The 26,850-nt window shown below is 46.6% G+C and overlaps 1 protein-coding gene across 1 annotated transcript in view; it reads left to right on the forward strand.

The window, feature by feature from the left end:
• Positions 1-26,850, forward strand: part of TRPM8 (transient receptor potential cation channel subfamily M member 8) — an 84,181-nt gene that overhangs the window by 28,435 nt on the left and 28,896 nt on the right. Inside the window, exons 10-18 of the mRNA XM_024124651.2 lie at positions 4,456-4,558; positions 5,665-5,783; positions 9,478-9,768; positions 11,314-11,409; positions 13,116-13,245; positions 15,394-15,539; positions 17,624-17,736; positions 18,288-18,504; positions 25,247-25,338. Of these exons, the coding sequence (XP_023980419.2) occupies positions 4,456-4,558; positions 5,665-5,783; positions 9,478-9,768; positions 11,314-11,409; positions 13,116-13,245; positions 15,394-15,539; positions 17,624-17,736; positions 18,288-18,504; positions 25,247-25,338 (1,307 nt within the window). The remainder of the gene's footprint in view (positions 1-4,455; positions 4,559-5,664; positions 5,784-9,477; positions 9,769-11,313; positions 11,410-13,115; positions 13,246-15,393; positions 15,540-17,623; positions 17,737-18,287; positions 18,505-25,246; positions 25,339-26,850) is intronic.

Consider the following 26,850-nt stretch of genomic DNA (forward strand, 5'->3'; position numbering starts at 1 on the left):
GTGGGCCTCTCACTGTTGTGGCCTCTCCTGTTGTGGAGCACAGGCTCCGGACGCACAGGCCCAGCGGCCATGGCTCATGGGCCTAGCCACTCCACGACATGTGGAATCTTCCTGGATACGTCCGACTTTTTTGTCTGTCTTTCTGTGAATGTGGTTTTCCTTCCACAGGCTGCAGAATTGTAGTTCTTCTTGCTTCTGCTGTCTGCCCTCTGGTGGATGAGACTATCTAAGAGGCTTGTGCAAGCTTCCTGATGGGAGGGACTGGTGGTGGGTAGAGCTGGGTGTTGCTCTGGTGGGCAGAGCTCAGTAAAACTTTAATCCTCTTGTCTGCTTGTCTGGGTGGGGCTGGGCTCCCTCCCTGTTGGTTGTTTGGCCTCAGGTGACCCAGCACTGGAGCCTACCTAGGCTCTTTGGTGGGGCTAATGGCAGCCTCTGGGAGGGCTCATGCCAAGGAGTACTTCCCAGAACTTCTGCTTCCAGTGTCCTTGTCCCCACGGTGAGCCACAGCCACCCCCTTGCCTCCACAGGAGACCCTCCAACACTAGCAGGTAGGTCTGGTTCAGTCTCCTATGGGGTCACTGCTCCTTCCCCTGAGTCCCGATGTGCACACTTCGTGTGTCCCCTCCAAGAGTGGAGTCTCTGTTTCTCCCAGTCCCGCCGAAGTCCTGCAGTAGAATCCCACTAGCCGTCAAAGTCTGACTCTCTAGGAATTCCTTCTCCCATTGCCGGACCCCCAGGTTGGGAATCCTGACATGGGACTCAGAACCTTCACTCCAGTGGGTGGACTTCTGTGGTATAAGTGTTCTCCAGTTTGTGAGTCACCCACCCAGCAGTTATGGGATTTGATTTTACTGTGATTGCCCCCCTCCTACCATCTCATTGTGGCTTCTCCTTTGTTTTTGGTTGTGGGGTATCTTTTTCGGTGAGTTCCAGTGTCTTCCTGTCGATGATTGTTCAGCAGTTATTTGTGATTCTGGTGCTCTCGCCAGAGGGAGTGAGCGCACCTCCTTCTAGTCTGCCATCTTGAACCAACCTCCAATCAAATATTAATTGAGCAACATCCCAGGGTAATTGTGGGTAACCTCACTGATCATGTGGACAAAGAGCCCCCAAACCTGACCTCAAGGTTTCTCATCCTCTTCAAGAGACCCTGTATTCTTCCCCACTGGGACCAGGCCCTCCTCCCGTAGCAGTGCTCTCATAGTTATTCTGCTGTATCTACTCCCCACCTTCTCAAGAACTTGACCCTTCAGAGTATTCCAGTCTATCAGCCAACCAAGGTATCATTCATTCATTCATTCATTCATTTCAAACACTTGGATTTGTTTAGTTGTTATTTATTGAGCACATACTGTATGCCTGGTACTGGAACAGGCATTTCAGAAAGAATAGTATATGCAACAGGGAGTGCTTGTCCTCAGAGAGAACACAGAAATTGAAAAAAATTCATGTTGAGTGATTACAATACAATGTATTGTATAGTTTCAAAACAGAAAGGGTGTTCTGAAGAAAGGTAGCATGGATACACAGGGTTTGAGCCAAGGGAGCCTGGCCTGGTGTGGAAGGCCTTTCAAGGGAGGGCTTCTCAGGGGAAGTGGTGTGCGAGCCATGTCTGAATGATGGGTGGGGTTCAAGGGTGAGGGCTGGGGTTGTTTGGTGCGAAGTTCCTGAGATGTGAGGTAAGCGTGGCTACCGAGGAGTTGAAAGTTGGCAATGAGGGTGGATACTGTGGGTGGAAACTGGAGGACTTTTGAGGGTTTTGTTCTTGTTCAGGTGTAGTGGGAAGTCACTGAAGGGTTTGAGGCAGGGTGAGGTGTGATCCAAGTGTATTCAGTTAAGGTCATCCCAGCTGCAGTGGAGGGTTAGGGTCCGAGGAGGTGAGAGTATGTGGGTGGGGAGGGGGGATGAGGTAGGCGCCCCTGCAGCATCTCTGGGTCCCATCAGTTTGCTCTGTATCCATATTCACCTTCTCCTTCTTCCTTTTCATTTTGAAGGAAAAGATGTCTCACCCCATCTGTGCTGCTTACCCCCACCTGTGCCCCAGAATCTTGGGACCTAGACCTCTCCCTTCCTGTCATTTCTGGCTGGACCCCTTTCCTCTGCCTGAACAAAGGCTGCCCGCGTAATGAGAGGGCCCTTCCCCTCCTGCTGTCAGCCCCTCCTCCTCTCTTCATCAAACCCACTGCGACTTGTGTTTTCCTCCCGTTTTCATTCATTTCCTCATCACCCTCAGATGTCCTTTGAACTAGGGCCTCCGACACTATTTTTCCCAGGAAACTGCAGCCTTGAGGTCACCTCCTAAAGTCCAAATCCAAGGGCTTTTCTTTTTTCTTTTTTTTTTTTAAATTGAACTATAGCTGAGTGACACTATCGTGTTAGTGTCAGGTGTACAGCAAAGTGATTCAGTTATATATATACATATATATATGTATATATATATAAACACACAAACATCTTCTTTATCCATTCATCTGCTGATGGGCACTTGGGTTGCTTTCATGTCTTGGCTACTGTAAGTAGTGCTACCATGAACATTGGGGTGCATATCTTTTTGAATTAAGAGTTTTCGTCTTTTCTGGATATATGCAAGGGCCCTTTTTAGTCCACATCGTCACCCTTCCAGCCTGACCTGAGGCTTCCCTCTCCACCCAGCTGAAACTCTCTGTAGTTTCAGGCCCTCATTTCCAAATGTTGCCAGGAAAACCCACCACCATCTTGAGCTCAGTCTAACCACAGCCAGACTTGTTCCCTCCTCCAGAAGGAGCTCTTCCTTGCCAAGCTCCCACCAAGCTCGCCAATGCCTGAATCCTTGGAATCAAGGGCTCTGCCTCTCCTCCAGCTCTTGAATCTTAAAAAGTGTCTTAAAATTAAACTTTACAGAAAAATCACAAAGGATAATATAGTGAATTCCTCGTCTCTTTAGTCAGTCACCAAGTTGTCTTGGCTTTTGTTCACACTGAAATTTCCTTCCTATAATCTAAGCCCTATGTCCACACTCAGACGATTTCTGTGGTCTTCTGTTGTCTTTTTCGCATTTATTCACTCATTCAACAACTGAGCACCTACCATGTGTTACACACACACACACACACACACACACACACACACACACACTCATCCCTAGTCAATGAGTCTCTCAGCTTTTTTTAAAAAAATTAATTTTTAGGGCTTCCCTGGTGGCGCAGTGGTTGAGAGTCCGCCTGCCGATGCAGGGGACACGGGTTCGTGCCCCGGTCCGGGAAGATCCCACGTGCCGCGGAGCGGCTGGGCCCGTGAGCCATGGCCGCTGAGCCTGCGCGTCTGGAGCCTGTGCTCCACAACGGGAGAGGCCACAACAGTGAGAGGCCCGTGTACCACACACACAAAAAAATAATAATAATAATTTTTATTGGAGTATAGTTGATTTATAATGTTGTGTTGGTTTCTGCTATACAGCAAAGTGAATCAGTTATATATATACATAAATCCACTCTTTTTTAGATTCTATTCCCATATAGATCATTATAGAGTACTGAGTAGAGTTCCCTGTGCTATGCAGTAGGTTCTTATTAGTTACCTATTTTTATGTATAGTAGTGTGTACATGCCAATCCCAATTTATCTTTCCTGCCCCCCCTTTCCCCCTTGGTAACCCTAATTTTGTTTTCTACATCTATGACTCTGTTTCTGTTTTGTAAGTAGGTTCATTTGTACCATTATTTCTTAGATTCCACATGTAAGTGATATCATATGATATTTGTCTTTCTCTGTCTGACTTCACTCAGTATGACAATCTCTAGGTCCATCCATGTTGCTTCAAATGGCATTATTTTGTTCCTTTTTTATGGCTGAGTGATATTCCATCATATATATATACCGCATCTTCTTTGTCCATTCTTCAATGGCATTATTTTGTTATTTTTTATGGCTGAGTAATATTCCATTATATATATGTACCACATCTTCTTTGTCCATTCTTCCATCGATGGACATTTAGGTTGCTTCCATGTCCTGGCTATTGTAAATAGTGCTGCAATTAACATTGGGGTGCATGTATCTTTTTGAAGTATGGTTTTCTCTGGATATATGCCCAGCAGTGGGATGCCTGGATCATATGGTAGCTCTATTTTTAGTTTTTTAAGAAACTTCCATACCGTTCTCCATAGTGGCTGTACCAATTTACATTCCCACCAACAATTTAGGAGGGTTCCTCTCTCAGCTTTTTGATAGGGACTTGTTGATATATGTGCCCTTGTAGAGCCAGTACTTTATTCTCATTGTGGTCAAGGACTCACTATTCCAATTTAGAAATTAGATGCTGTGGGTACAGGCGCTGTAGAAGAGGGAAGGAGGTTTGGAACATTCCTATAGGTGATCTTTAAAAAAATGGAATAAAATATTCCTCACCAAAAGAGACTTTATGCTCCTTGTGCCTGAAATCAGTTGGCTGACAACTCTGCTCTTTAAATCTTGCCAGATCAAAGAAATTCTCGAAAGTTCTCACCTATTAACCATTATTAAAATAGAAGAAGCTGGGGATGAAATTGTGAGCAATGCTATCTCCTATGCATTGTACAAAGGTGAGTAAAATTAGCTCCTGTAGAAGTTTCAGCTTTGTGTTGCTTTCTGTGGCTTTTAGTGGCTTCCATTTATTTTTTAAAACAGTTTTACTGGAATATAATCTTGCACTTAATTTTGCTTAGCATATATTAGAAGTTGGAATAACTACTATTGACCTGCTGAGTTAAATCTCCTTGGTTGTATATATTTAACAGAACAAGAATTTTTATGTCATCAAAATGTCAGTTAAATATGATCACAGTGCTTTCCAAAGAGCTGTCTCTAACAGTGGTTTAGAATCTTTATCTGAGTCTCAGACACTTTGAGAATATGATAAAAGCTATGGACCTTTGTCCTAGGATTCCACATCTGTGTACACACGTGCACACACACATAGATAATTTTGCGTTCACTTTCAGGGGTTAACATATCTCCTATGCTTATGAATGAACCTCAGTTTTAAAATCCTCATGTGTGAACTTTGCTGTCTGAGAATCCCATCAATTACCTGAAGTAAATAAAACCCTGGAAAAGACCACGTAGAGTTGAGCCATCTGATTAATATATTTAAGGCATGCAGAGCAGGGAAAGGCACAAGAGAAGTGCACTTTAAGCATTAGCTATTTATTAGAATCATTCTTACTGTGCTTGTCAGAAATTTGGTTGTAAGGATATTTATTAAAATGGGGCTATATCTGTAGAGATACATAGGTACAGAAATTATTAGCTCTGAAAAAGACAAGTGGAGTATTGTTATGATAGAGCTCATTATGTCATAGATTTAGATATAGTAAAAGTCAGATGTGGTCCTGGAAATGTGACATTTATGGAATCTGAATCTATGGAAAAATATCAATATTCCATAGTTACACTGTTAGGATATGAAATGGAAAGATATTATCACCTAAACTGATCCACATTACATGCTTTGGGACATATAGAATATGGATAAGATTGAGTGAAAATAAACTGTCAGTGAAATGACAGCTCTGAGTGTCTGATTCTAAGAGAACATGCTTAGAGTCTCCTTTGATAAGTGGCTCTGATAATTGGCCATATGGAATGGTTCTGACTCTCTTGTTTCTGGGTGTTTGGTGAGTTGATTTTTTTCCCTGTCCTCTTACAGCCTTTAGCACCAATGAACAAGATAAGGATAACTGGAATGGGCAACTGAAGCTTCTGCTGGAGTGGAACCAGCTGGACCTAGCCAGTGATGAGATTTTCACCAATGACCGCTGGTGGGAGGTACATAGGAAGCCCTCCTGGGTTATTCCAGTGACAGGTCTGGTCCATTTCTGACAGGGTCTTTGCCCTTGAATATTGTAAAGGATTGTTCTGTCCTGGTACAGCAGTGTTGCCAAGGCTCACTTTCCTCATCTGTAGTAGGGGATAATAACATTGACTTAGTAGGTTGCTTGCAAAGAGATAATAAAAATAAATACACTAATGTAAGGTAACATCAATCTACCATTACCATCCAAAGTTTATAGCTGTCCCGCCATGATGTGAGAGGCGATTCTCCATCGAGATGTTGAGGTGCAGATTTCCTCCTGGGAGTTGATGGAAAGAAATGTGGGGAAACTAAGTGCAGGATGATTGAAAGGGGTTTATCAGAAGTAACTCAACTAAAAATCCAGACAGCAGTACTCATTTTGTGCCCTGCCGCACCTTCTTAGCCAAGTTCTCATAAGAGAATTGTCAGCAGTGAGACGCATAAGAGAAAAATAGAACAAGTTGATTAAAGACATACAATGAATATCTTAGAGTTAGAAAATCAGGACTCCCCCAGGCAAACGAGTACCTCCAATATGGGAGTTGTATGTCCAGAAAATCTGTATTTTTTTTCCAATAGAATGACTTTTCTCACTTTGAATTTGATGAGAGTTGTAAGACCTGCATTTTCCAGCAGCACCCTCTTGGGTACAACTAAAGTGAGATCCGCCTTAGGAGATCTGTTTTGTAGGAACAATTATAGACCATCACACTTGGATCTGCAAGGTGGAGGCTTCTTTGTTTTAAGCTCTTCAGTCACTGGTGGGCAGTGAAAACACATTTAGGCCTATAGTTGTATAATCAAAGATGAAGACTTCATTTATCCTTACATGTGATCAATTTTAATAGTAGAATCCAAATAAAGTCATGGCTTATGGGTTTTAAAATTATTCATTCCTTTAGCAAACATTATCTTTGGTTTTTGCAGTATAATGAACCCTATCTCACATGGCAAGCCTTTAGTTAGTTGAGGGAAAACAGAGCTGTATGTAAATCTAGGTAATTGATTCAGAAATGAACCCCTGTGTGTGAAATGTTCTATTTAAGTGACATCAGATGGTACAAATAAACATAAACTCAGGCATGCATTGAATAGTACATTTAATTTTATTAACTCAGCTAAAGATAGTTGAGTGAAGGACATAATGGTTGAGCCAGCCCATCTGCATGACTTAACCTCTGCAAGTTACTTAGCCTTCCTCAGTTTCCTTGTACAGTGGTGAATTGGGGTCAGTTCATACTGGTTTTAGCAAGAGCTGACTGCTAAAATTTTTAGGGTTTTTTGAGTCGGTTTTTAAATACAGTCATTAAAAATCGAATACTATACTCTTAGAACTCAATAAATTTTATTAAAAACAAAGGCAATAAATAATCAAACTCGTCCCTTTCTAACTATTTTACTACATTTACTCTGATCTATACTCTGGAGGTTATGTCTATTGTATCTGCATTCTGGAAACACCGTACTTGCTACTCTGTGTTGGGTCCCAATCGTGCATTCAATGATGTCACATGGTAGCCGAAGACTGGCCATGTTGGGAGCATTTACACCGTAGCAATGGTCAAATACTACAAATCAGGGCTTATTATTTTCTTCCAGAGTGTTGGTCGTAAAGTATTTACCAGCACACCACTGCTCATCTGAAAACAGAGATGGTAATAATAGTGGTAGCTACCTCATTGGATTGTTATGATGATTAAATCAGATAATATTTCCAAAGTGCTTAGAACACTGGCACATATTAAGCCGTATATAAGTCTTTGTTTAAAAATAACTAAAAATCTTTGCATAACCTTTTGTGGTGCACAAAGCAGCTTCACTGTGCTAGTTTACTTGGCTGTCGTGCCAGCCATCACAGGGATGTGCCCTGCCCCACCTTCTTAGATAATTCTGAGACCTCATTTTGCTGGTTAATAAGCCAGGGCTCAATGGGTACCACAGGAGGGCCATTCTGATGGTTTTTTGAGGGCCTGCTCTGAACTTGAATCTCCGAAGGCATCTTGACCTGTGTTATCTCATTTCATCCCCACAAGCACCTATTTTACAGACGAGCAAACTGAGCTTGAGACACAGTCTTGTTCGAAGTCGCACATAAGGTAATGGTAGAACCAAGGTTTGGAAACAAACGTGTCTGACTGCAAAGCTGTTCTCTTCCCCGTATGCCAGTGGTTCTCAGAGGGTGGTCCCTGGACCCGGGGCAGCATGAGCACACCCTGGGAACTTGTTGGCAGTGCAGATTGTCAGGGCAACCACCTCTTTTTGTCCCTGTCCCACCTGGAGCCACAGGGTGGGGACTCAAGGGACCCTTGGCAGTTGCCTCTGCGGGCAACGTGTGATCCCGGAGAGACCAACATCAGACAGAAACAGAAACCGCTCATGCTGCCCTTGACAGGGGATATTCCCCTGAACCAGGGCTCAGACAATTAAAGTGAGGACAGTGGGCTGGGCGAGTAGCAGCCAGGCTAGTGGGGGGCTCAGGGCTACAGTGCCCAGGCTCCTGGAGCTGCCCCAGTTGGCTCCAACTGACGGTTCTCTGTGTTGTCAGAGCTTCTGGTGTTTACTTGTGAATCTGGATTTTAATGCTGGCAATGTGGATCTTTATGAACTGTCTAATTTTTAATGTTGGCAACTGAATCAAATTGTAAGAAATAGTATGGAGGACAATCAGAACATATCTGAGAGCTGGTGTGGCCCGTGGACCACGGGTTTGTGTCTGAAGTTCACATTAATTATCTTTATTGAGATTCTTAATAAGCTTCTATGGGATAAGGATTATCAGGAGCCCAGACAGTAGAGGTAAAGATAAATAATAACCAGGTATCATTGTCAAGTGTTCCAGTGACTCATGGTTATGTAACATGACCAGGCATTTGCCTCATGGCATGGGCAGGGCAGTGGGGCGACCCCATGGTACAGAAGGAAGAGTTGGCTGGTGGTTGGCTCACAATTTGTGTCCAGTGTAGACCTCAGAGAAATGGTGTGAGCTGTACCATGAGCCCCCTGCCCCCTAATGGAGCAAGTGCTCCCTTTATGCCAGACACTGGGATCTTGGCTCACAATTTGTGTCCAGTGTAGACCTCAGAGAAATGGTGTGAGCTGTACCATGAGCCCCCTGCCCCCTAATGGAGCAAGTGCTCCCTTTATGCCAGACACTGGGATCAATTCTTGATCAACATCTTCCCTTTTTTTAATGTAATTTTTTTTTTTTAGATTTTTATTTGATGTGGACCATTTTTAAAGTCTTTATTGAATTTGTTACAATATTGCTTCTGTTTTATGTTTTGGTCTTTTGGCCACGAGGCATGTGGGATCATATCTCCACAACCAGGGATCAAACATGCACCCCCTGTATTGGAAGGCAAAGTCTTAACCACTGGACCACCAGGGAAGTCCCTCAACATCATCCTCACGTGGGTGTCATTATCTCCACTTTACAATAGCAAGAGACCAGTTCGCATCCAAGCTCACATCTGGCTGATTTCAAAGATTCCACCTCGCTGCTTCCCCCACCTCGATGTTTGAGCTGTAATCTAATATTGTGTTACAGCTGAAAAGATAAATTTTATTTACCTCATGGTTGAAAATTCGATGTGGCTGAGAAAGAAGATGCCTTGTTTTCTTGATTGGATTTAGGCTGTGCATTCTCTCTCTGCTCTTTCTCCTCAGTCTGCTGACCTTCAGGAAGTCATGTTTATGGCTCTCATAAAGGACAGACCCAAGTTTGTCCGCCTCTTTCTGGAGAATGGCTTGAACCTGCAGAAGTTCCTCACCAATGACGTCCTCACTGAGCTCTTCTCCAATCACTTCAGCACCCTGGTGTATCGGAACCTGCAGATTGCCAAGAATTCCTATAATGACACCCTCCTCACGTTCGTCTGGAAACTGGTTGCTAACTTCCGAAGAGGCTTCCGGAAGGAAGACAGGAATAGCAGGGATGAGATAGACGTAGAGCTCCATGTGTGTACTGTCATCTGCTTGAATTCTTTGCTCTCTTGAGTCTTCCCTCAAAAAATCTCTCTACTTCCATCTTTCCTACTCCCTACCTCATTGCCGTCATGTAGTTAACATGTTGGTGTTGTTATTTTTTCCTACTGCCTTTATTTAAGCTAGCAAGTCCTAGTGAGGTAACAAGTGGTGCATTTTCCTGCTTTATTCTTTGTGCTATCTTTACAACTAGTTATTGCAGTATTTCCTAATTGCAAAGCTTGGTGTGACACACTTTCTGAAGGCATCTAGCAGGGAATGGGGACAAATGACTGGCTGCCTGATCATGTCTTAGCCTTTTGGACATGATCTGCCTAAAATAGTTCTCTGCTACCTATGGAAAGAACTGGAGAACTGCCGAGTTTCCTTTTGTGAATAAAAGGGGCAGTGAATCTTTGTAAAGAGATAATCCAGGTTTCCATTTGAGAAGGTGTTGTGGATGTACCACTTATATTCTCTCAAGATTTCCTATTTTAAGGACAGGCAGGCCCAGTTTCTAGCACCTGCAACTCTTTGCTGAAGGTCTGCTCTGGTCAGAGCCCAGTGACTGCCAGAGGTTGGTGTATAAATACCTCAGCAACCCCCCTGCTCAGAGGAGATAATTCTGAGACCTGTGTCCTACACTGGCTCCAAGGGTTGCCTAGTGGGATTAATCTTTGGTTATTTACCATGACAACTTGTTGGTCCTTTATTTTCCCATCTCCTTTCCTCAATTTCCTAGTGGTTTTCCTGGAATCATGTCCAAAATAAACTACTTGTCTCAAATGCTTGATTGCTTCTGGGAAAACTCAAACTAGGTCATTATCTTTTATAGTTTTAGAATTTTATTATATGTGTGTTGCAAAAATCTAAATGAGCTAGGTGTTTGAAGGAATTGGAAATGTTTAAAAAGCTGTTTGATGCTATTTATGTTAAAACTCTCCACAGTATCCATAACTATGCCAGAAACATTTTGGATCTTGGTAAAACCTGTAGGGAAGATTAAAAGGAATATATACATAGAGTTGTTTTCTATCTGAAAAGGTCCCCTTGGAAGATATGGGAGGCTGAATAGGAGCTGGGATTCTTAGTTGATGTATTAGGAATTGTAACTTTAAGTAACACTCCAAAGAAATAATTTCAGTTTTATGTTGTGATAATTGAACTTCAACTATTGGAAAGTTAGAATTTAGTTAGAATGATTTTTCTAGATGAGAAAGAGATTTCTATGATGAGAAGGAACTGCTTTCTCTTCAGCCTGTCGGAAGTCATTCAGTTTTTAAATTGCTGTCAGCCCATTTTTTCACCCTTTATACCTTTCCATCTACTTGTACGTTGTCTTTTATGAGAGATCAAAGATTCTGTTGAAACTCACATCTCTGTTCTGTGAAAATGGATTCAGACACCAAGTTACAGAGCCCTCCAAACATGGGGCACTCTCCTAGGGCATCCTGACCCTGTTTTCATTCTTATACTAGTGTGTCTGCCAAGGTGATGCTCCATCTGCATGTGCTGACCACCTGCTCTAATCCCTCCCAGGACGTGTCTCCTATTACTCGGCACCCCCTGCAGGCACTCTTCATCTGGGCGATTCTTCAGAACAAGAAGGAACTTTCCAAAGCCATTTGGGAGCAGGTAAATGTCCACGTCTGCGGCAGACGTATGCTGGGTTGTGGTTGTTCTAACCCTTTCAAACCTCACGTACCTAATCTAAAACGTCCTCAGTAAAATGGAATATTTGATGTCGGTGGATATGGTTGTGCCTGTTTCCATGTGAACAGGGATGTGTTTGGGAGGGGAGGTCCCTGGAAATTTCTGGGCTTGGTGGGTAATCCAGGAGGCACCTGCTTCTTAGGTTTGTGTGGATGTGTGATTGTCTTCCAAGTGGAGGAGGTTTTAAAGTTTAATTTAAAATTAATTTCTAACTTTCTTGCATTATAGGCAGGAAGTAGGGCCTGTACAAAACCTGCTTTGGGAAATGATTGAGATTTTTCTTTGTGCTTCCACACATAATGATTTTTATAAATGATTTATGAACAGTTGAAAAGAAGCTGCATTCTCTGTTTTTAGAGCCTAAGATTAGGTATTGAATATTGATTCACACACACACTGTCACTAACTACAATTGTCAGTCTTCGTGTCCTTGACCAATTTCCCCCCTGAGCTGTTACAGCATGATGGTGGGTCATCAGGCTTCCCATTGCCACGTCTAACTATCAGCTTCTCCTGCATTTATCTTTTTTTAAATTGGAGTATAATTGCTGTACAATGTTGTGTTAGTTTCTGCTGTACAATGAAGTGAATCAGCTATATGCATACCTATATCCCCTCCCTCTTAGACCTCCCTCCCCCCCTTCCCCGCCCCCCCATCTAGGTCATCACAGAGCACTGAGCTGAGCTCCCTGTGCTATACAGCAGGTTCCCACTAGCTATCTGTTTTACACATGGTAGTGTAGTTATGTCAAACCTAACCTCCCAGTTTGTCCCACCCTCCCGTCCCACCCCTGTGGCCACATGTCTGTTCTCTACATCTATGTCCCTATTCCTGCCCTACAAATAGGTTCATCTGTAACATTTTTTCTAGATTCCACATATATGCATATACAATATTTGTTTTTTTCTTTCTGGCTTACATCACTCTGTATGACCGATTCTATAGGTCCATCCACATCTCTACAAGTGACCCAGTTTCTTTCCTTTTTATGGCTGAGTAATATTCCATTGTATATATGTACCACATCTTCTTTATCCATTCATCTATCATTGGACATTTAGGTTGTTTCCATGTCCTGGCTATTGTAAATAGTGCTGCAGTGAACATTGGGGTACGTGTGTCCTTTTGAATTATGGTTTTCTCAGGGTATATGCCCAGTAGTGGGATTGCTGGGTCGTATGGTAGTTCTATTTGTAGTTTGTTAAGGAACCTCCATACTGTTCTCCATAGTGGCTGTATCAATTTACATTCCCACCAACAGTGCAAAAGGGTTCCGTTTACCCCACACCCTCTCCAGCATTTATGATTTGTAGATTTTTTGGTGATGGCCATTCTGACTGGTGTGAGGTGATACCTCATTGTAGTTTTGATTTGCATTTTTCTAATAATTAGTGATGCATTTATCTTGTTATTTTCTTTTTGTATGTTAGTTCCATGTTCAAGGCTGTGAGTATATTCAGGTTCAAGACTCTTGGTGCACATTGCAAATTTTACTGGGAATCATTATGAACAGTTCAGATTTCTACCATTTCCTGCTTTTGCCATCAATCTGTGCTTGTCTGACTTTGATGTTGACTCGACTGCAAGGGGTTACGAATTAACTGTGACATTCTCACCCCTCTGGAAGACCAGGGGCTGTACTCTGGCAGCCCTGGGAGCCAGCAAGCTTCTGAAGACTCTGGCCAAGGTGAAGAATGACATCAATGCTGCAGGGGAGTCTGAGGAGTTGGCAAACGAGTACGAGACCCGAGCAGTGGGTAAGCCTCTGGGAATGGGAGCCGTGGCCGGCACGGCCACGCCACGTGGCATTTACTGACTTTTCCAAGAATGAAGGTGGTGAATTATAGGCTCTCTCATCCCACAGCTGCCCAGGGCCACACCCAGGCCAGGTCTAAGTAACTCAGCACCATAGGGAAGCCTTGGGGTGTTTCGTTTGGGGGTTATGCTATTCAGAAACCTTGACACGTGTGAGGTTTTACCTGACGTGCAAGCTAACAGGTTAGCCTGCCAGCTTCGTATACATATGCTGGCAGAAGACCCCAGACCCCTGGGTTAGGGACACAGATGGTTTATTACTGATGGCAAAGGCAGCAGCCAGAGCAGCATCTGGGGTTGGTCCCCGTGCCTCGATTCCCCACGAGGTCACGTGAATAAGGGCTGGCGTTGGTGGTCCCACATCTCCCCAAACTTAGGAGGCTCAGAGCCTCTATAACACGAGGCAACAGGCGAGCTGCCCAGCTCCCCTCCAGGGCGATGTTTCTCATCACCTGGAACGGAAGAGGGCAGAGGCCCCGCTGAGTGTGACGCTCCTGAAACATCTGTCCTCTGTTCGCTGTTCACCTGCCCTGGAACACAGCTTGCCGTTGCCCCTGCTCAGAGGGCCCGGACCACGCAGGGCTGTGAGAAATCCAGGACCAGTTACCTCGCAGCAGCAGAGAATTTTAGGCCGGCTCAGTTTTCTTCTTTCCCCTGGGGAGTTCTAAGTGTGCAAGGTGGCACGTTGCAAGATGCAGGCATGTTTGTCTGTTGTTTGATCTAGTGAAGAAATGTTCACGCCTTTAGCCTCTCTGTGTTGGGAAAAAGGTGTCTGATGATTTCTTCTACTATAGTAAAAATTTCAAGGTATTACGTTGTTTTTGGATTGACTTCAGCTAGGCAATGGCTCCGAGCATTTCGACTTTTAAAGGATTTTCTCTGAAGAGCTACACACCAATCTGTTTGTCATAAGGTCTCAAAATATAAGCACACCCTCAATGCAATAGGCCAGTGTTGTTGTTTTTTTTTTAAGTTTTTTTCTTTTTAAACAAATTTTTACTTATTTATTTTTGGCTGCGTTGGGTCTTCGTTGCTGCACGCGAGCTTTCTCTAGTTGCGGCGAGCGGGGGCTACTCTTCGTTGAGGTGCGTGGGCTTCTCATTGCGGTGGCTTCTCTTGTTGCAGAGCACCGGCTCTAGGCACGCGGGCTCAGTAGTTGTGGCACATGGGCTCGGTAATTGTGGCTCATGGGCTCTAGGCGCGCAGGCTCAGTAATTGTGGCACACGGGCTTAGTTGCTCCGCGACATGTGCGATCTTCCTGGACCAGAGCTCGAATCCTTGTCCCCTGCACTGGCAGGCAGATTCTTAACCTCCGTGCCACCAGGGAAGCCCTGGGCCAGGGTTTTTTATTATGTCATTTTGGCTTTTTTTTTTTTTTTCACCGTTGCCTTATTCGTTGAGGTGCGTGGGCTTCTCATTGCGGTGGCTTCTCTTGTTGCAGAGCACCGGCTCTAGGCACGCGGGCTCAGTAGTTGTGGCACATGGGCTCGGTAATTGTGGCTCATGGGCTCTAGGCGCGCAGGCTCAGTAATTGTGGCACACGGGCTTAGTTGCTCCGCGACATGTGGGATCTTCCTGGACCAGAGCTCGAATCCTTGTCCCCTGCACTGGCAGGCAGATTCTTAACCTCCGTGCCACCAGGGAAGCCCTGGGCCAGGGTTTTTTATTATGTCATTTTGGCTTTTTTTTTTTTTTTTTGCACTGTGCCTTAACTGCAAAGAACCTCACCACGAAAGCACAGAGGGTAAATGAGATGGAGGGGGGCTCAGGGTCTGGATCCCCTCCCCAGTGGCTGAACCCCACCAAAGAGGGCATTCCCCATGTTCACTGCAGCTCAATTCAGTGGGCATTTCTGGACACCTGCTGCCAGGAGGCGCTGTGCTGTGTGCGGGGTGCCCAAAGAAGGTCCCTTTGTTCAGTAGAGAATTAGATTGTACTGGTGTTCTCTTTGCCTTTTATAATCCAGGGTGCTCACAGCCAGGCTTTCGTGGAAGTCTGGGCTTGGCTGGTGGGCCCGGGGGCGGGAAAGTTCTGTGTATTGGCCAGCCCTGCCTCCCGTTTCCCTCTCTCTGGGGACACTGTCATTTAGAGCTGTTCACGGAGTGTTACAGCAACGATGAAGACTTGGCGGAACAGCTCCTGGTCTACTCCTGTGAAGCCTGGGGCGGAAGCAGCTGTTTGGAGCTGGCGGTGGAGGCCACGAACCAGCATTTCATCGCTCAGCCCGGGGTCCAGGTAAACAACATGCAGTCACCAAACATCATGCCCAGAAATGGGCCTTTCCATCAGCTGGGTCTCTGGATCCAGCGTATCTCTAACTGGGTGTACGGATGGGCCAGGTTCCATGAACTCGCTGGGCCTTAGTTTCCTTATCTGTAAAATGGGCATACTAGGGGGTAAAGGGAGGGTTGCTGTGAGGATTCAATGAGATAATATGTGAGTGGGGCCAGCCCTTTATGGTAGCTGTTACTCTTAGAACTAGTACTAGTAGTAATGGCAGCAGAGAAACTAGTATGAAGTGGGTTCAGCCAGTGTAGACGTTTTCTGCCCCAAATTACATTAACAGCAGTTTGCACCTGGTATCTCGGGTTTCGGAGGGGAGATTTTTTTCCACCCACCATCGCAGCTGGAGGGGGACCGGTGTGAAGGGGAGGAAGATGGGGCGGAGATGGATGGACTGACACCCGTCTGCATATTAGCCCCGTTCTACTGAGGGGGACTCAGGAGCTCAGAGAGCTTCCGGAACGTTCCCCAGGTTGCCAGGAAGTGGCAGGGCTGGGATTTGATCCCATGATGATTGCCCGCCTCACGGACTTTCCATGATATCATGCAGCCAAGAACTGGCACAGTGTTTACAAAAGGATCCGTTTGCCACTGCAGCCAAGTGGATTCCGTGAGCGTGGTCATGGATGACAAGGGACACACAGGGGGCCTTGCTGTTTTTCTGGCTCAGCCTCTGCGTCGTAGTGGGCTGGAGGGAGGCCAGTGCTGGGCTCAGGGTTGCCTGGGAGACCCGGCCGGCTGCCACGGCTGGAAGACTGGACCCGACTTGTCTCGGTGTGCCCCGCGGAGGCAGGCCGCCAGACAGGGATTTGACTGCAAGTAGCTTATGCTGGACGTGAGTCCAGGAGGTGCCCGAGGGGAGTGGAGGCCGAGAGGCTGGAAAGAGAAGGGAAGGAAGCAGACGCAGGTAGGCTAAGGAGAAGTTGCCTTCTGGGGGCTTCTGGGAGCTTCATGCCGCCTGCCCCAGTGCTGCCCATCCGAGCATCTACCCACCAACTGCAGTTTGCGGTTCCCTGGGGGCTGCCCCTCAAGAGCCAAGTACACGCCGGCCCCAGAAGCCCAGGCAGAGCGGGGCAGGGCTCTCGGGAGGAGCCGTCCTCTCCTGGAGGGATGCGCCGGGGTATGGATGGGGCACCCGGGTCCCAGCCCTCCAGACAGTGCTGGGAAGGCCTCAGGTCCCCCCTGCTCTGCCACGGAGACATACGGGTCCCTTCTGATTGACATGATATTTTTGTTCTTGTGGGGTTTTTTTTTTTTTTTTTGGCCGTGCTGTGCGGCTTGCGGGATCCTAGTTCCCTGACCAGGGATCGAACCCAGGCCCTTGGTAGTGAAAGTGTGGAGTCCTAACCACCGAATCACCAGGAGACACCCAATGCGATCTTTTCTGAGAGCCGCGGGGTCCTTCCGTGTGACCCAGCCTGTGCCCTCCCCTTGTGTGTTGACTTTCAGTGCTGCTGTCAGAGGCAAAACGAGTTTCTAATTCCTGCCTTCATGGGAGGCCCTGTTCCACCTTTCAGGGGCTGATATGGCCTGGGGAAAGCTTTCCCATGCCTTTTTAGCTCAAATGAGTGTTGAGACACCAGTGGTCTCTCTCTTGCCGACTTCCTTTCAGTTTCCTGACAGGTGTCACCTGTCTGCCTCCGGAAATGAATCCTTGGGGCCCCACAGGTAGCACTGGATGTCGTGTGAATTTGTGATCTTTCAGGGAAAAGGAGCTACAGAGGTGCTTGTTTAAACTTACACAGTAAGAATTAGAGTTGGTTAAAATTCACAGCTTTAGTGAATTTGGACTCATACAACCTCTGTTTTAAAGTTCACAGAACCCAACATAGAAAAGGACTGAAAATCAAACAGAATTTTATATGGTTGAATCATAGCCCCTTAAAATCCAGGTAACTAATATAAAAGAATAAGGATCTCAATTCAGAGAGTTATTTATTTTGGAGAGGTTTGAGGGCTGGGAAGAAAGGTCGCACGCCATCCAGCATGTCATTGCATTAATAAGGACCTGTGTCCTTTGTCTCTGTTTCCTGTAGAATTTCCTTTCCAAGCAATGGTACGGAGAGATTTCCCGAGACACCAAGAACTGGAAGATTATCCTGTGTCTGTTTATTATACCCTTGGTTGGCTGTGGCTTTGTATCATTTAGGTATGAAACCAAGGCACATAATCGTGTGTGTGAGTGTGTGTGTACAAGCATCTGTGTGTGTGTGTACATGCATCTGTGTGTGTGTACATGTATGTGTGTACATGTATCTGTGTGTGTGTACATGCATCTGTGTGTGTGTACATGTATCTGTGTGTGTGTACATGCATCTGTGTGTACATGCATCTCTGTGTGTGTACATGTATCTGTGTGTGTGTGCTCTTGTGCAAAGGATCCTAAGGCCTGGAAATTACGATGTTCACTCTAGTCTCTGCACTTTAGGTCTGGGATCTCCGTGGGTTTCCCCCAGGTTTGATTTCAAAAAGGTAGAAGTGGGGTCATGTCTTCAATATCTGAGGCAGAATTTGGATCTATTAAGCATGAAATGCCGAGGCTGAATTTTGGCTGGGTCAAACTTAGAACACACAATTTGGACACCACCTGTCCCTGGCCCAGCCGTGGGTCTCTGTTCATCTGTGTTCCGAAGGAGAGGTGTAGCCCACGCTACACGATGCTGGCCGGGATGGTGACAATGCTGTCACTTCTCGGTCCAGGAAGAAGCCCCTCGACAAGCACAGGAAGCTCCTGTGGTACTACGTGGCCTTCTTCACCTCCCCGTTTGTGGTCTTCTCCTGGAACGTGGTCTTCTATATCGCCTTCCTCCTGCTCTTTGCCTACGTGCTGCTCATGGATTTCCAATCTGTGCCGCAACCCCCGGAGCTGGTCCTCTACGCGCTGGTCTTTGTCCTGTTCTGTGATGAAGTGAGACAGGTAGGTCAGCCCCGACGTGGGGCGCCCCCTCCTTTCCTCAGTGAGCGGCATCTTCCTAATGCCAAAGGGGAGCAGAAGTTGGTCCTCAAGTTCCAAAGTCATTATTTCCCCCAAATAAATGTTCTCATTTGGTGGCCACCCATGAACGTGAAGATGCTCTTCCATGAGATCTCCTAGCCCCAAGCCCAAGCCTTGCTCTCTAATTAATGTTAATTGGTGGAGATGAATTACTCGGGAATGTGTTCAAAGAGCAGGTTGACCTTGGACTTTTAAACCCACTCCCATCATCAGGAGCCATTTGTGATCCTGTCATTACTGTCACTGGGGTAGGCAGCACCATGAGAGGCAGGGGAATTGGAAGGACTTTCCAGCCAAGAGCATCTCAATGCCCAGCATGTCAGATTGACGGTGTCAGAAATTCATATTCGTCCTTGTGAATTTCAGGGAGTTCATGTCACTTATTCATGGTGTTTTCTCTAGTTTCTTGGGACCTGCATTGTTTAGCATCCTCTTCCCACCCTTAATCCGAGCTTAGCCCAGGCCTGGCACGTAGCAGGTGCTCAGTTAATAATTGTTGAATGAATAAATGTTGATGGTGAAGGTCAGTGCTGTCCCTAAACCATCATGAAAAGTCATCCCAGAAAATCCTTTTAAAATGGTAGTTTACAAAATATCTGAGAACTGCTGTTGCTGTCACTCTTGTCCCATATGAGCCCAAACCCAAAAACATATCCATTCAACACGTATGGCCTAGGTGCTTACGGTGTACAAGGTACTGTGCCAAGTGATACCAGATATTTGGAGGGGCAAAGCATGCTGTTATTGACCCCACAGAGTTGCTGCCTGGAATAGGATTCCTAAATTGTTTTGACTCTCATGCTAACTCTAATAGATGCTTTTTTTTTTTTGGTGGCTTCTAGGAGCCCTGGGTTGAGAAAGATTCTGAGCCTCTATTTTCAGCAAGAGAACATCTAAATGAATTAGAAGTGTCTGCCATGGGCACAAGGGGTGGCAGGCATCCTGGTACCAGTGCCCTGGATCTGCCTTTGCTTGTCTAGTAGGTGGGAGGTGCAGACGCAGGCTGGAGACGGAGTACAGGTGGAAGTGTGTTGAGCATGCAGGAGTATCAGGCTTTCTGTCTACCAGCAAATCCCCCCCAGGACCTGGTCCTGCTGACGTGCAGAGGGTTTCTATGACTTCAGATCAGCCTCATGGGTGCCCCAGGCATTGGCTCCAGTGGTCACAGTTCAGTCCAGGGCACTTCTGTGTTAGCTCGCTAGGGCTAGGGCTAGGGCTGCCATGATGAAGCACCACCAGCTGGGCGGCTTAAACAACACAAGTTCATCATCTCATTGTTCTGAAAGCCAGAAGTCTGAGATCAAGCTGTGGGCAAGGTTGGTTCCTTCTGAGGCTGTGAGGGAGAACCTGTTCCAGGCCCGTCCCCAGTTTCTGGAGATTTGCTGGCCATCTCTGCTGTTCCTTGGCTGTAGATGCATTGCTCAATCCCTGACCTCATGCTCACACCGCATTCTCCCTGCGTGCATGTCTCTGTCCAAGTCTCCCCTTGTCATAAGGACACTAATCACATTGGATCAGGGGCCCATCCTGCTCCAGTATGACCTCATCTTAACTAATTACATCTGCAAGGACCCTACTTCCAAACAAGGTCACATCCTGAGGTGCTGGGGGGTAGGGCTTCAATGTATGAATCTGGAGGGTACACAATTCAACCCACAGCCCCCTCCATATAGTCTCAGAGGCCTTCTTTTACTTGCTAGTTCTCTCTTTTTTTTTTTTTTTTGACTTCTGTGTATCAGCAGCCAGGGTGTGAAAATATCCTGCTGGAGAGAAGCAGAGAAAGATGGAAGGAGAGTCAGCATTTGAAACGGGAATGGGCCCTGGCCATTGTGAGAAAGTTAACCAAGAACTTTTAAATTAGGCACCTCTCGAGTTACGTTGTCATGGGAGCTGGCGCTGCACGGGGTCACACGCGTTCCCTCCTAGACCAGTCGGGTGCTGGGGCCCTGACTCCCTTCCTTTGCTGGGCTCCCGGGCGTAGTTGACCACCTTTCAAAGGCACATCAGAGAGAAAGTTTGGCTTTTGCAGAGGAAGAGGATGAAAGGGTGAGTTTGGAGGGGTTGGTCTGGCTGCCGGCGGAAAGCCCTGTGTCTCATCCTGTTTGAGAGACCAGCAGACCTCTCATCCTCTGTGGATGGGGAGGCCCAGTGGGGCAAATAAGTCATGAGCATAAATAAGTGGGGAGAGAGAGAGAGAGAGAGAGAGAAAGGGAAAAACCAGCAGGAGTTGCAAATAGCATGGTAGTAGCTTACTTAATTTCTTTGACCTTCTGGTTCCCCATCCTTAAATGGGCATCTTTTCTACTGCAAGCGGTTATTTTTTTCAGCTTATTGAGATATTGTTGACATACAGCACGGTATACTCTCAAGGTATACAGCATGATGACTTGACCTACCTATAACCATGAAGTTACTGAGGGGAGCAAGAGGACGGGGTGTCCTACCTGCAAGCCTTGCCCATCTCATCTGGCACCGGCTCCACTGGGGGAGTTCCACCTCCTCACACATACTCTGCTCTTGCCCAGAATTGGGTGGCATGGAAATGACTTCACGCAGATGTTTGTTTCTTATTCACATCTGATCCTCGGGGCCTGGCACAGGAGCAGGCGTTGTCACGTTTCTGGCAAGTGCGTGTATCTTTTTTCAAAAAACGAATTGACAAAAGGCAGGGTCTTCCTGATTCAACCCCAGAGATGTGCCGTGACCGAGAGTTAGGGGGGAACCATGACGCCAGCACCGGGCATGTGGGGAGGAACCTGGCAGGAGGGGCCTCAGACGTACCCTTTTTTTTTTTTTTTTTTTTGTGGTATGCGGGCCTCCCTCTGTTGTGGCCTCTCCCGTTGCGGAGCACAGGCTCCAGATGCGCAGGCCCAGCGGCCACGGCTCACGGCGCGGCACGCGGGATCCTCCCGGACCGGGGCACGAACCCGCGTCCCCTGCATCGGCAGGCGGACTCCCAACCACTGCGCCACCAGGGAAGCCCCCAGACGTACCCTTTTGAGCAGAGGGTGCTGTTGGCAGCTTCTTGGGACGGTTGGTAAAAAGTCAAAAGTTCTTTTCCTGCTTCTGGCTGCCCCTCACTCACGCTTCCAACATTTCTCCCCTCGTCCTGCTCCTGACCCTGCCTCCTGGCTGCATTAAAGTCACAGAGTCCAAACGTCATTTGTATCCTCCAGGAACCTAAAGGAGCATGAGGTCTAGAGAGACGACTTATCCTGGGTTGCTCTAGGGGCAGAGCTTGGCCTGGAAGGAGGATGCAGGGAGAGTCATCCTGGCTTAAGCCAAGCACTTCATTCACGCAGTCTTTCTTTCAACAAGTATTTATTGAGCGCCTACTACAGCAGTGTCTTAGACCCTGGGGATACAGCGATGAACCAAACAGGCAAATATCTCTGTCCGCGTGGACTTTCTACCAGTTAGCGATGACCGGCAGGGTCTTTTCTGGGAGCTTTCAAGGAGGGGAGGCGAGCGCCGCCAGTAGCACTGAATGAGCGCGTCTTGAGTTGACGGGGAGGTTGGCCTAGAGGACTCGGGATAGTAAAATTTGGAGTCCTTACGTCACAAGCATCTCCCTTCAGATTCGCATGTACATTTAACTGCGCCTCCCTTGTTCGGGTCACGCAGGAAGGAGATTCAGGACAGGTGCACTTTTGCATGGAGAGGGGCCCCCGGCAGGTGGAGGGTGTGGAGCTTTGCGCAGGAGAGACACAGAGCGGGGAAAACTGGGTGGGGGCAGACGGTGGGCAGTAGCCTCAGGGGGGGGTTCTGGGTTTCTGACGTGCTTCCCAGTTACTCCCCAGGCCTGATGTGATGCCCACAGGGTCTGGCTGAGCCCCAGCTCTTCTGCCTTCATAATGGGTGGTATTTGATGACGCTAGGGATGTGTAGCTTTGTCCAAGTGGTGTCCTCTGTTTCTTTGTAAAACTTATTTTTGAAGGGGCAGTTTTTTTTTTAACATCTTTATTGGAGTATAATTGCATTACAATGGTGTGTTAGTTTCTGCTTTATCACAAAGTGAATCAGCTACACATATACATATATCCCTATATCCCCTGCCTCTTGCGTCTCCCTCCCACCCGCCCTATCCCACCCCTCTAGGTGGTCACAAAGCACCCAGCTGATCTCCCTGTGCTATGCGGCTGCTTCCCACTAGCTCTCTATTTTACATTCGGTAGTGCATATACGTCCATGCCACTCTCTCACTTCGTCCTAGCTTACCCTTCCCCCTCCCCGCGTCCTCCAGTCCATTCTGTACGTCTGCGTCAGGCGCAGTTTGAATTCAGCAGTCCTGCATATTAAGGCGATGGTGAGGGATGTGCCTGTGCATAAGGTCAGGAGCGAGGGGTCAAGGCCACCCCCGCCGACTGGCAGCAGCTCTGACTGTGTGGTCTGTGAGCCCCATCTCCACAACACAGCCTTGCTGATTCATGTCATTACAGGACTCTGACACTTGGGGTCGCTGTTTCCCTTTCGGGTCTGCAGACTCGGGCTTTTGGAATCCTTCATGTGGTTGGTTTTCTCAATCAGCTCTGCCGGCCTGGCACTGTCTTAATTAACCTAATTCACACTTGTTAGCGAAAAGCAAAACCAGGCAGGATGTTACCTGCTTCAGATAGTGTCTGGGTGTCAAATGCATGCTTGTCAGTGTCTCCCTGTGTTCCCTTGCCCAGGAGACAGAGGTTGCTATGTTAATTGGAATTTTTAACCAAGGCAATCAATAAGTGCAAACATAGTTGCTAAATAACTCTTAGGTCTATTAAACAGACTGTGAATGTTTATTTAAAATGAGGTAAGTCCCAGCGTCCCTTCATGGAGAGCACATTCAGTCTTGAGGCCCTTGAATCCCCAAATCCTGAGAGACAGGATGAAATATGCCCCCGGTATTTTACGAATATAGCCAATCGCTGGCATTCCATTCAGAAAAGAGGCGGCTATTCCTTTTTAAAAATGTCTTCTTACTGCAACGGTGCCTCCCAGCCCCAGGCTTGATCTACTTATGGTTCTTATGGGTCACGTGGCCCGAGGCTGAGCCAGGCTGGGGCTGCCCTGTTGCCCAGTGCCTACCTGCCTCTCAGGCCAGGGTTTCAAAGAGGGAAGCAGGTGGCAGGTAGAGCCTGTCCCAACTACCCTTATCTTGCAGATGGTTCTTGGTGGGTGGTGATCAGTTTCACTGGCACCACCCAAGTGGACAGTTAGGGATCCTGACGATTTCTGAGCCCAGGAGTTCAGCCATCCCACAGGGGAACGTGGTCAAATTGGGCTGCTCACACCCGGAGGATTTTAATATTTCCTTGGTACTTGATTTCATAACGGCCCTCACCCCTTTGTGCACTGAAGTTGCTGTTTGCATTTATAAATGAGTGAAAAGAAGTACTTGTTGAGAAACCCATGATGTTTCTTGAATCTCTTCCAAGTCTAAGATTGTGGGATCTCTGTTGGGGGTGGGGTTTTAAAGAAGCAGGGTGATGCTGGAGAGAGGAAACCGCGTTTCAGAACCCTAAGACCCATCACTTGCTGGCTTTCTGCCTAAGGGCAAGTTCCTTTGCTTCTTTTTTCTTAGGCCTTGGTTTCAGGTGCAGAACAGGAAATAAGATATCTTAATAGCAGGTGGACCCATGCTGGTGGTTCATTTAATAGATTTGAAAAGTGCCAGTTCCTTTGATGACACATCTTTGCTGTTGTTTTCCTGCCTTTTACAAGTCTGGTGGTTTCCTTATCTGAGCTCACTTGGTCCTTTGATCTTACCTCCCCTCCGACCCTTATCACGTTTCATTTTAAACATGTTTAACGTCTGTCTTTGCTGTGGGCCAGTAGATTCCTTGAGTGTCCACATCACACCCAATCCCATGATGTCTCTGTGTCCCAGGGGCCCAGCACAGGTGTTTGCAATCCCGTGGATTCTCAGTAAATATGTTTTGAGTGGATGGACGAATGAAAGGGTTAGATGGCCACCCTGGAATCCCCCAAATCCAGCGTGTGGATTGCCAGAGAGGCTGTGCAGATGCAGCCTTCTAATGGTTAATCTTAGCCCTCTTTAAGTGTTTTCCTGACATGCTTTCTTCTGAGAAATCATGACCGATATATACAAATCATGATGGAAGGATCACTGAGGCACACTCTTCCTGTCAGTCATTTCTGTGACCACGTCTGTCCTCCTAGCTGCCACACATAGCACCTGTGTGCAAAAAACAAAAAAGTTTTAAAAACTTTTAAAAAAGTTTCTTTAATAAGATATTTTATTGCCATGTGCCAGAAAATTTTTACAGTAAACACACAAATCTGTGATGATGGCAGTATGGATAACACCCTGTAGAGTTGTGCAGTGCACAGCCTACACCACTGTACACGGCAGCCATGGGGAGGGGGGATTCCACCTTTAGCCACACAGGTTGTACTCACTCTCTGCAGGTTTCTCTTTAAAAAACAGTTAGGATCCACGAGTCTTTTTATCTTGACTTTGTTAGCAACACATGAATAACAGCCCAGCAAGCATGCAACCCACCTTCCAATCCCCCTGGAACAGCACAGGGCAGTTGCAGGGCGTACCTGGCACATCATGGGCTCAAAAAGGATATGGAAAGAAATTTGTGAGCAAGAATAAATCTGGAAGCAGTTGATGTTTCCAAGCTGCTGTGTCCTCTCTCTGTCCCTCTCTGTGCTGCAGTGGTACATAAATGGGGTGAATTATTTTACCGACCTGTGGAACATCATGGATACGCTTGGGCTCTTTTACTTCATAGCAGGGATTGTATTTCGGTAAGTAGTCCCCGCCACGTTTTCAAGTTTCAGGTGTTTTTGGATTCTCTTGGGTGGAAAGGCGGAGGAAAGACGTTTCAAGCCCAAGATAAGAGAGAGAGGATGAACCATGGTCCCGTTATTTTATGAATATAGCCTATCTCTGGAATTCCATTCAGAAAAGAGGTTGCTATTCCTTTTAAAAAATGTTTTCTTACTGCAACGGTGCCGTTCTTCCCATCACATGGCCCGAGGCTGAGCCAGGCTGGGGCTGCCCTGTTGCCATGTGCCCTCCCCACCCCCATTTAGAGATTATTACAAACGCCCATTGTCTCTGCCTCTTAGAGACACAGCTTGTTTGGCATAAAGCTGGGTCTCCTCTCTTCCCCCCTCCTGGTGATCTGTAATTGAGAAAGGGTTCTTCATGGTTTTTCTCTTTGTCCTTATAGAATTTGGGGAGAGAGTTAGAAATCGAGGAGAGAATGATGAAGGTGTTAAATATAGCACAGTGTTTCCATTTGGGGCCATATAATCTTCTAACATACACTTAACTTCAACTTAAATGCTGGTTCTGGAGCCTGCCCTCCCAGCTACAAGAGTTCCTCAATCCGTGAGGATTAGAAAAACCAGTTGCAAAGTACGGTTGAAGGCAAAAAGCAACATAATTCCACGTGATAGGGAAATTGGGGTGCATACAAACCTTGGCCCACCTTGTCCAGCCCTGCTGCTCTCCAGCCTGCCTTTCCCAAAGAGCTTCAAGGTGAAGCTCGTGGTCTATTGGAGCAGAGAAGCCTGACTATTAATATTCACACCTACCCAGAATGAGATGCTTTACAGGGAGTGATCACTCTACAATATGAACGGGGTAAGAACTCAATTTCCTCCTCCAAAAAACCTCCCTTTCTGCTTGGGTTAAAGGCCCCGCATTTTTTTTTAAGTTTTTATTTTATATTGGAGTATGGCTAATTAACAATGTTGTGATAGTTTCAGGCGCCCAGCAGACCGACGCAGCCATACATATACATGTATCCATTCTCCCCCAAACTCCCCTCCCATCCAGGCTGCCACATAACATTGAGCAGAGTTCCCTGTGCTATACGGTAGGTCTTTTTGGTTATGAAAGGCCCAGCATTTGAATCACGGTTGGATGTGATTTCTAGAGCATTCCAGTTAGAAAGCACATATGGCTTTCAATGAACACGCCAGCAGGTGGTTAGCTAATCAAATGATCTGGTGCAAACGAGGTAAGTTTCATTGCGGGGAACCTGGCAGGGTCAAGTCCCAAGTGGTCCGGGTCATTGTAGAGGCCTGTGAGCCAGGAAGTTAGCGATGTCGGGATTGGGTCCTGCAGGAGTATTTGGGATGAAGGACCAAAGTGTCCTGCCTCTCCTGGAAGTCCACGAGGGCAGTAGACGTGGCCTTTTTCAGTGGCTGATGGGCCGGTGATGTCCCTGGTCTATTTCCACTTACTCTCAGTTCCCAGGCTTTTGGCTGTTTCTTCACATTTGATTTTTTGTTTGTTTGTTTTGTTTG

Source organism: Physeter macrocephalus, chromosome 2, assembly GCF_002837175.3.
Source record: "Physeter macrocephalus isolate SW-GA chromosome 2, ASM283717v5, whole genome shotgun sequence".
Lineage (NCBI taxonomy): Eukaryota > Metazoa > Chordata > Mammalia > Artiodactyla > Physeteridae > Physeter > Physeter macrocephalus.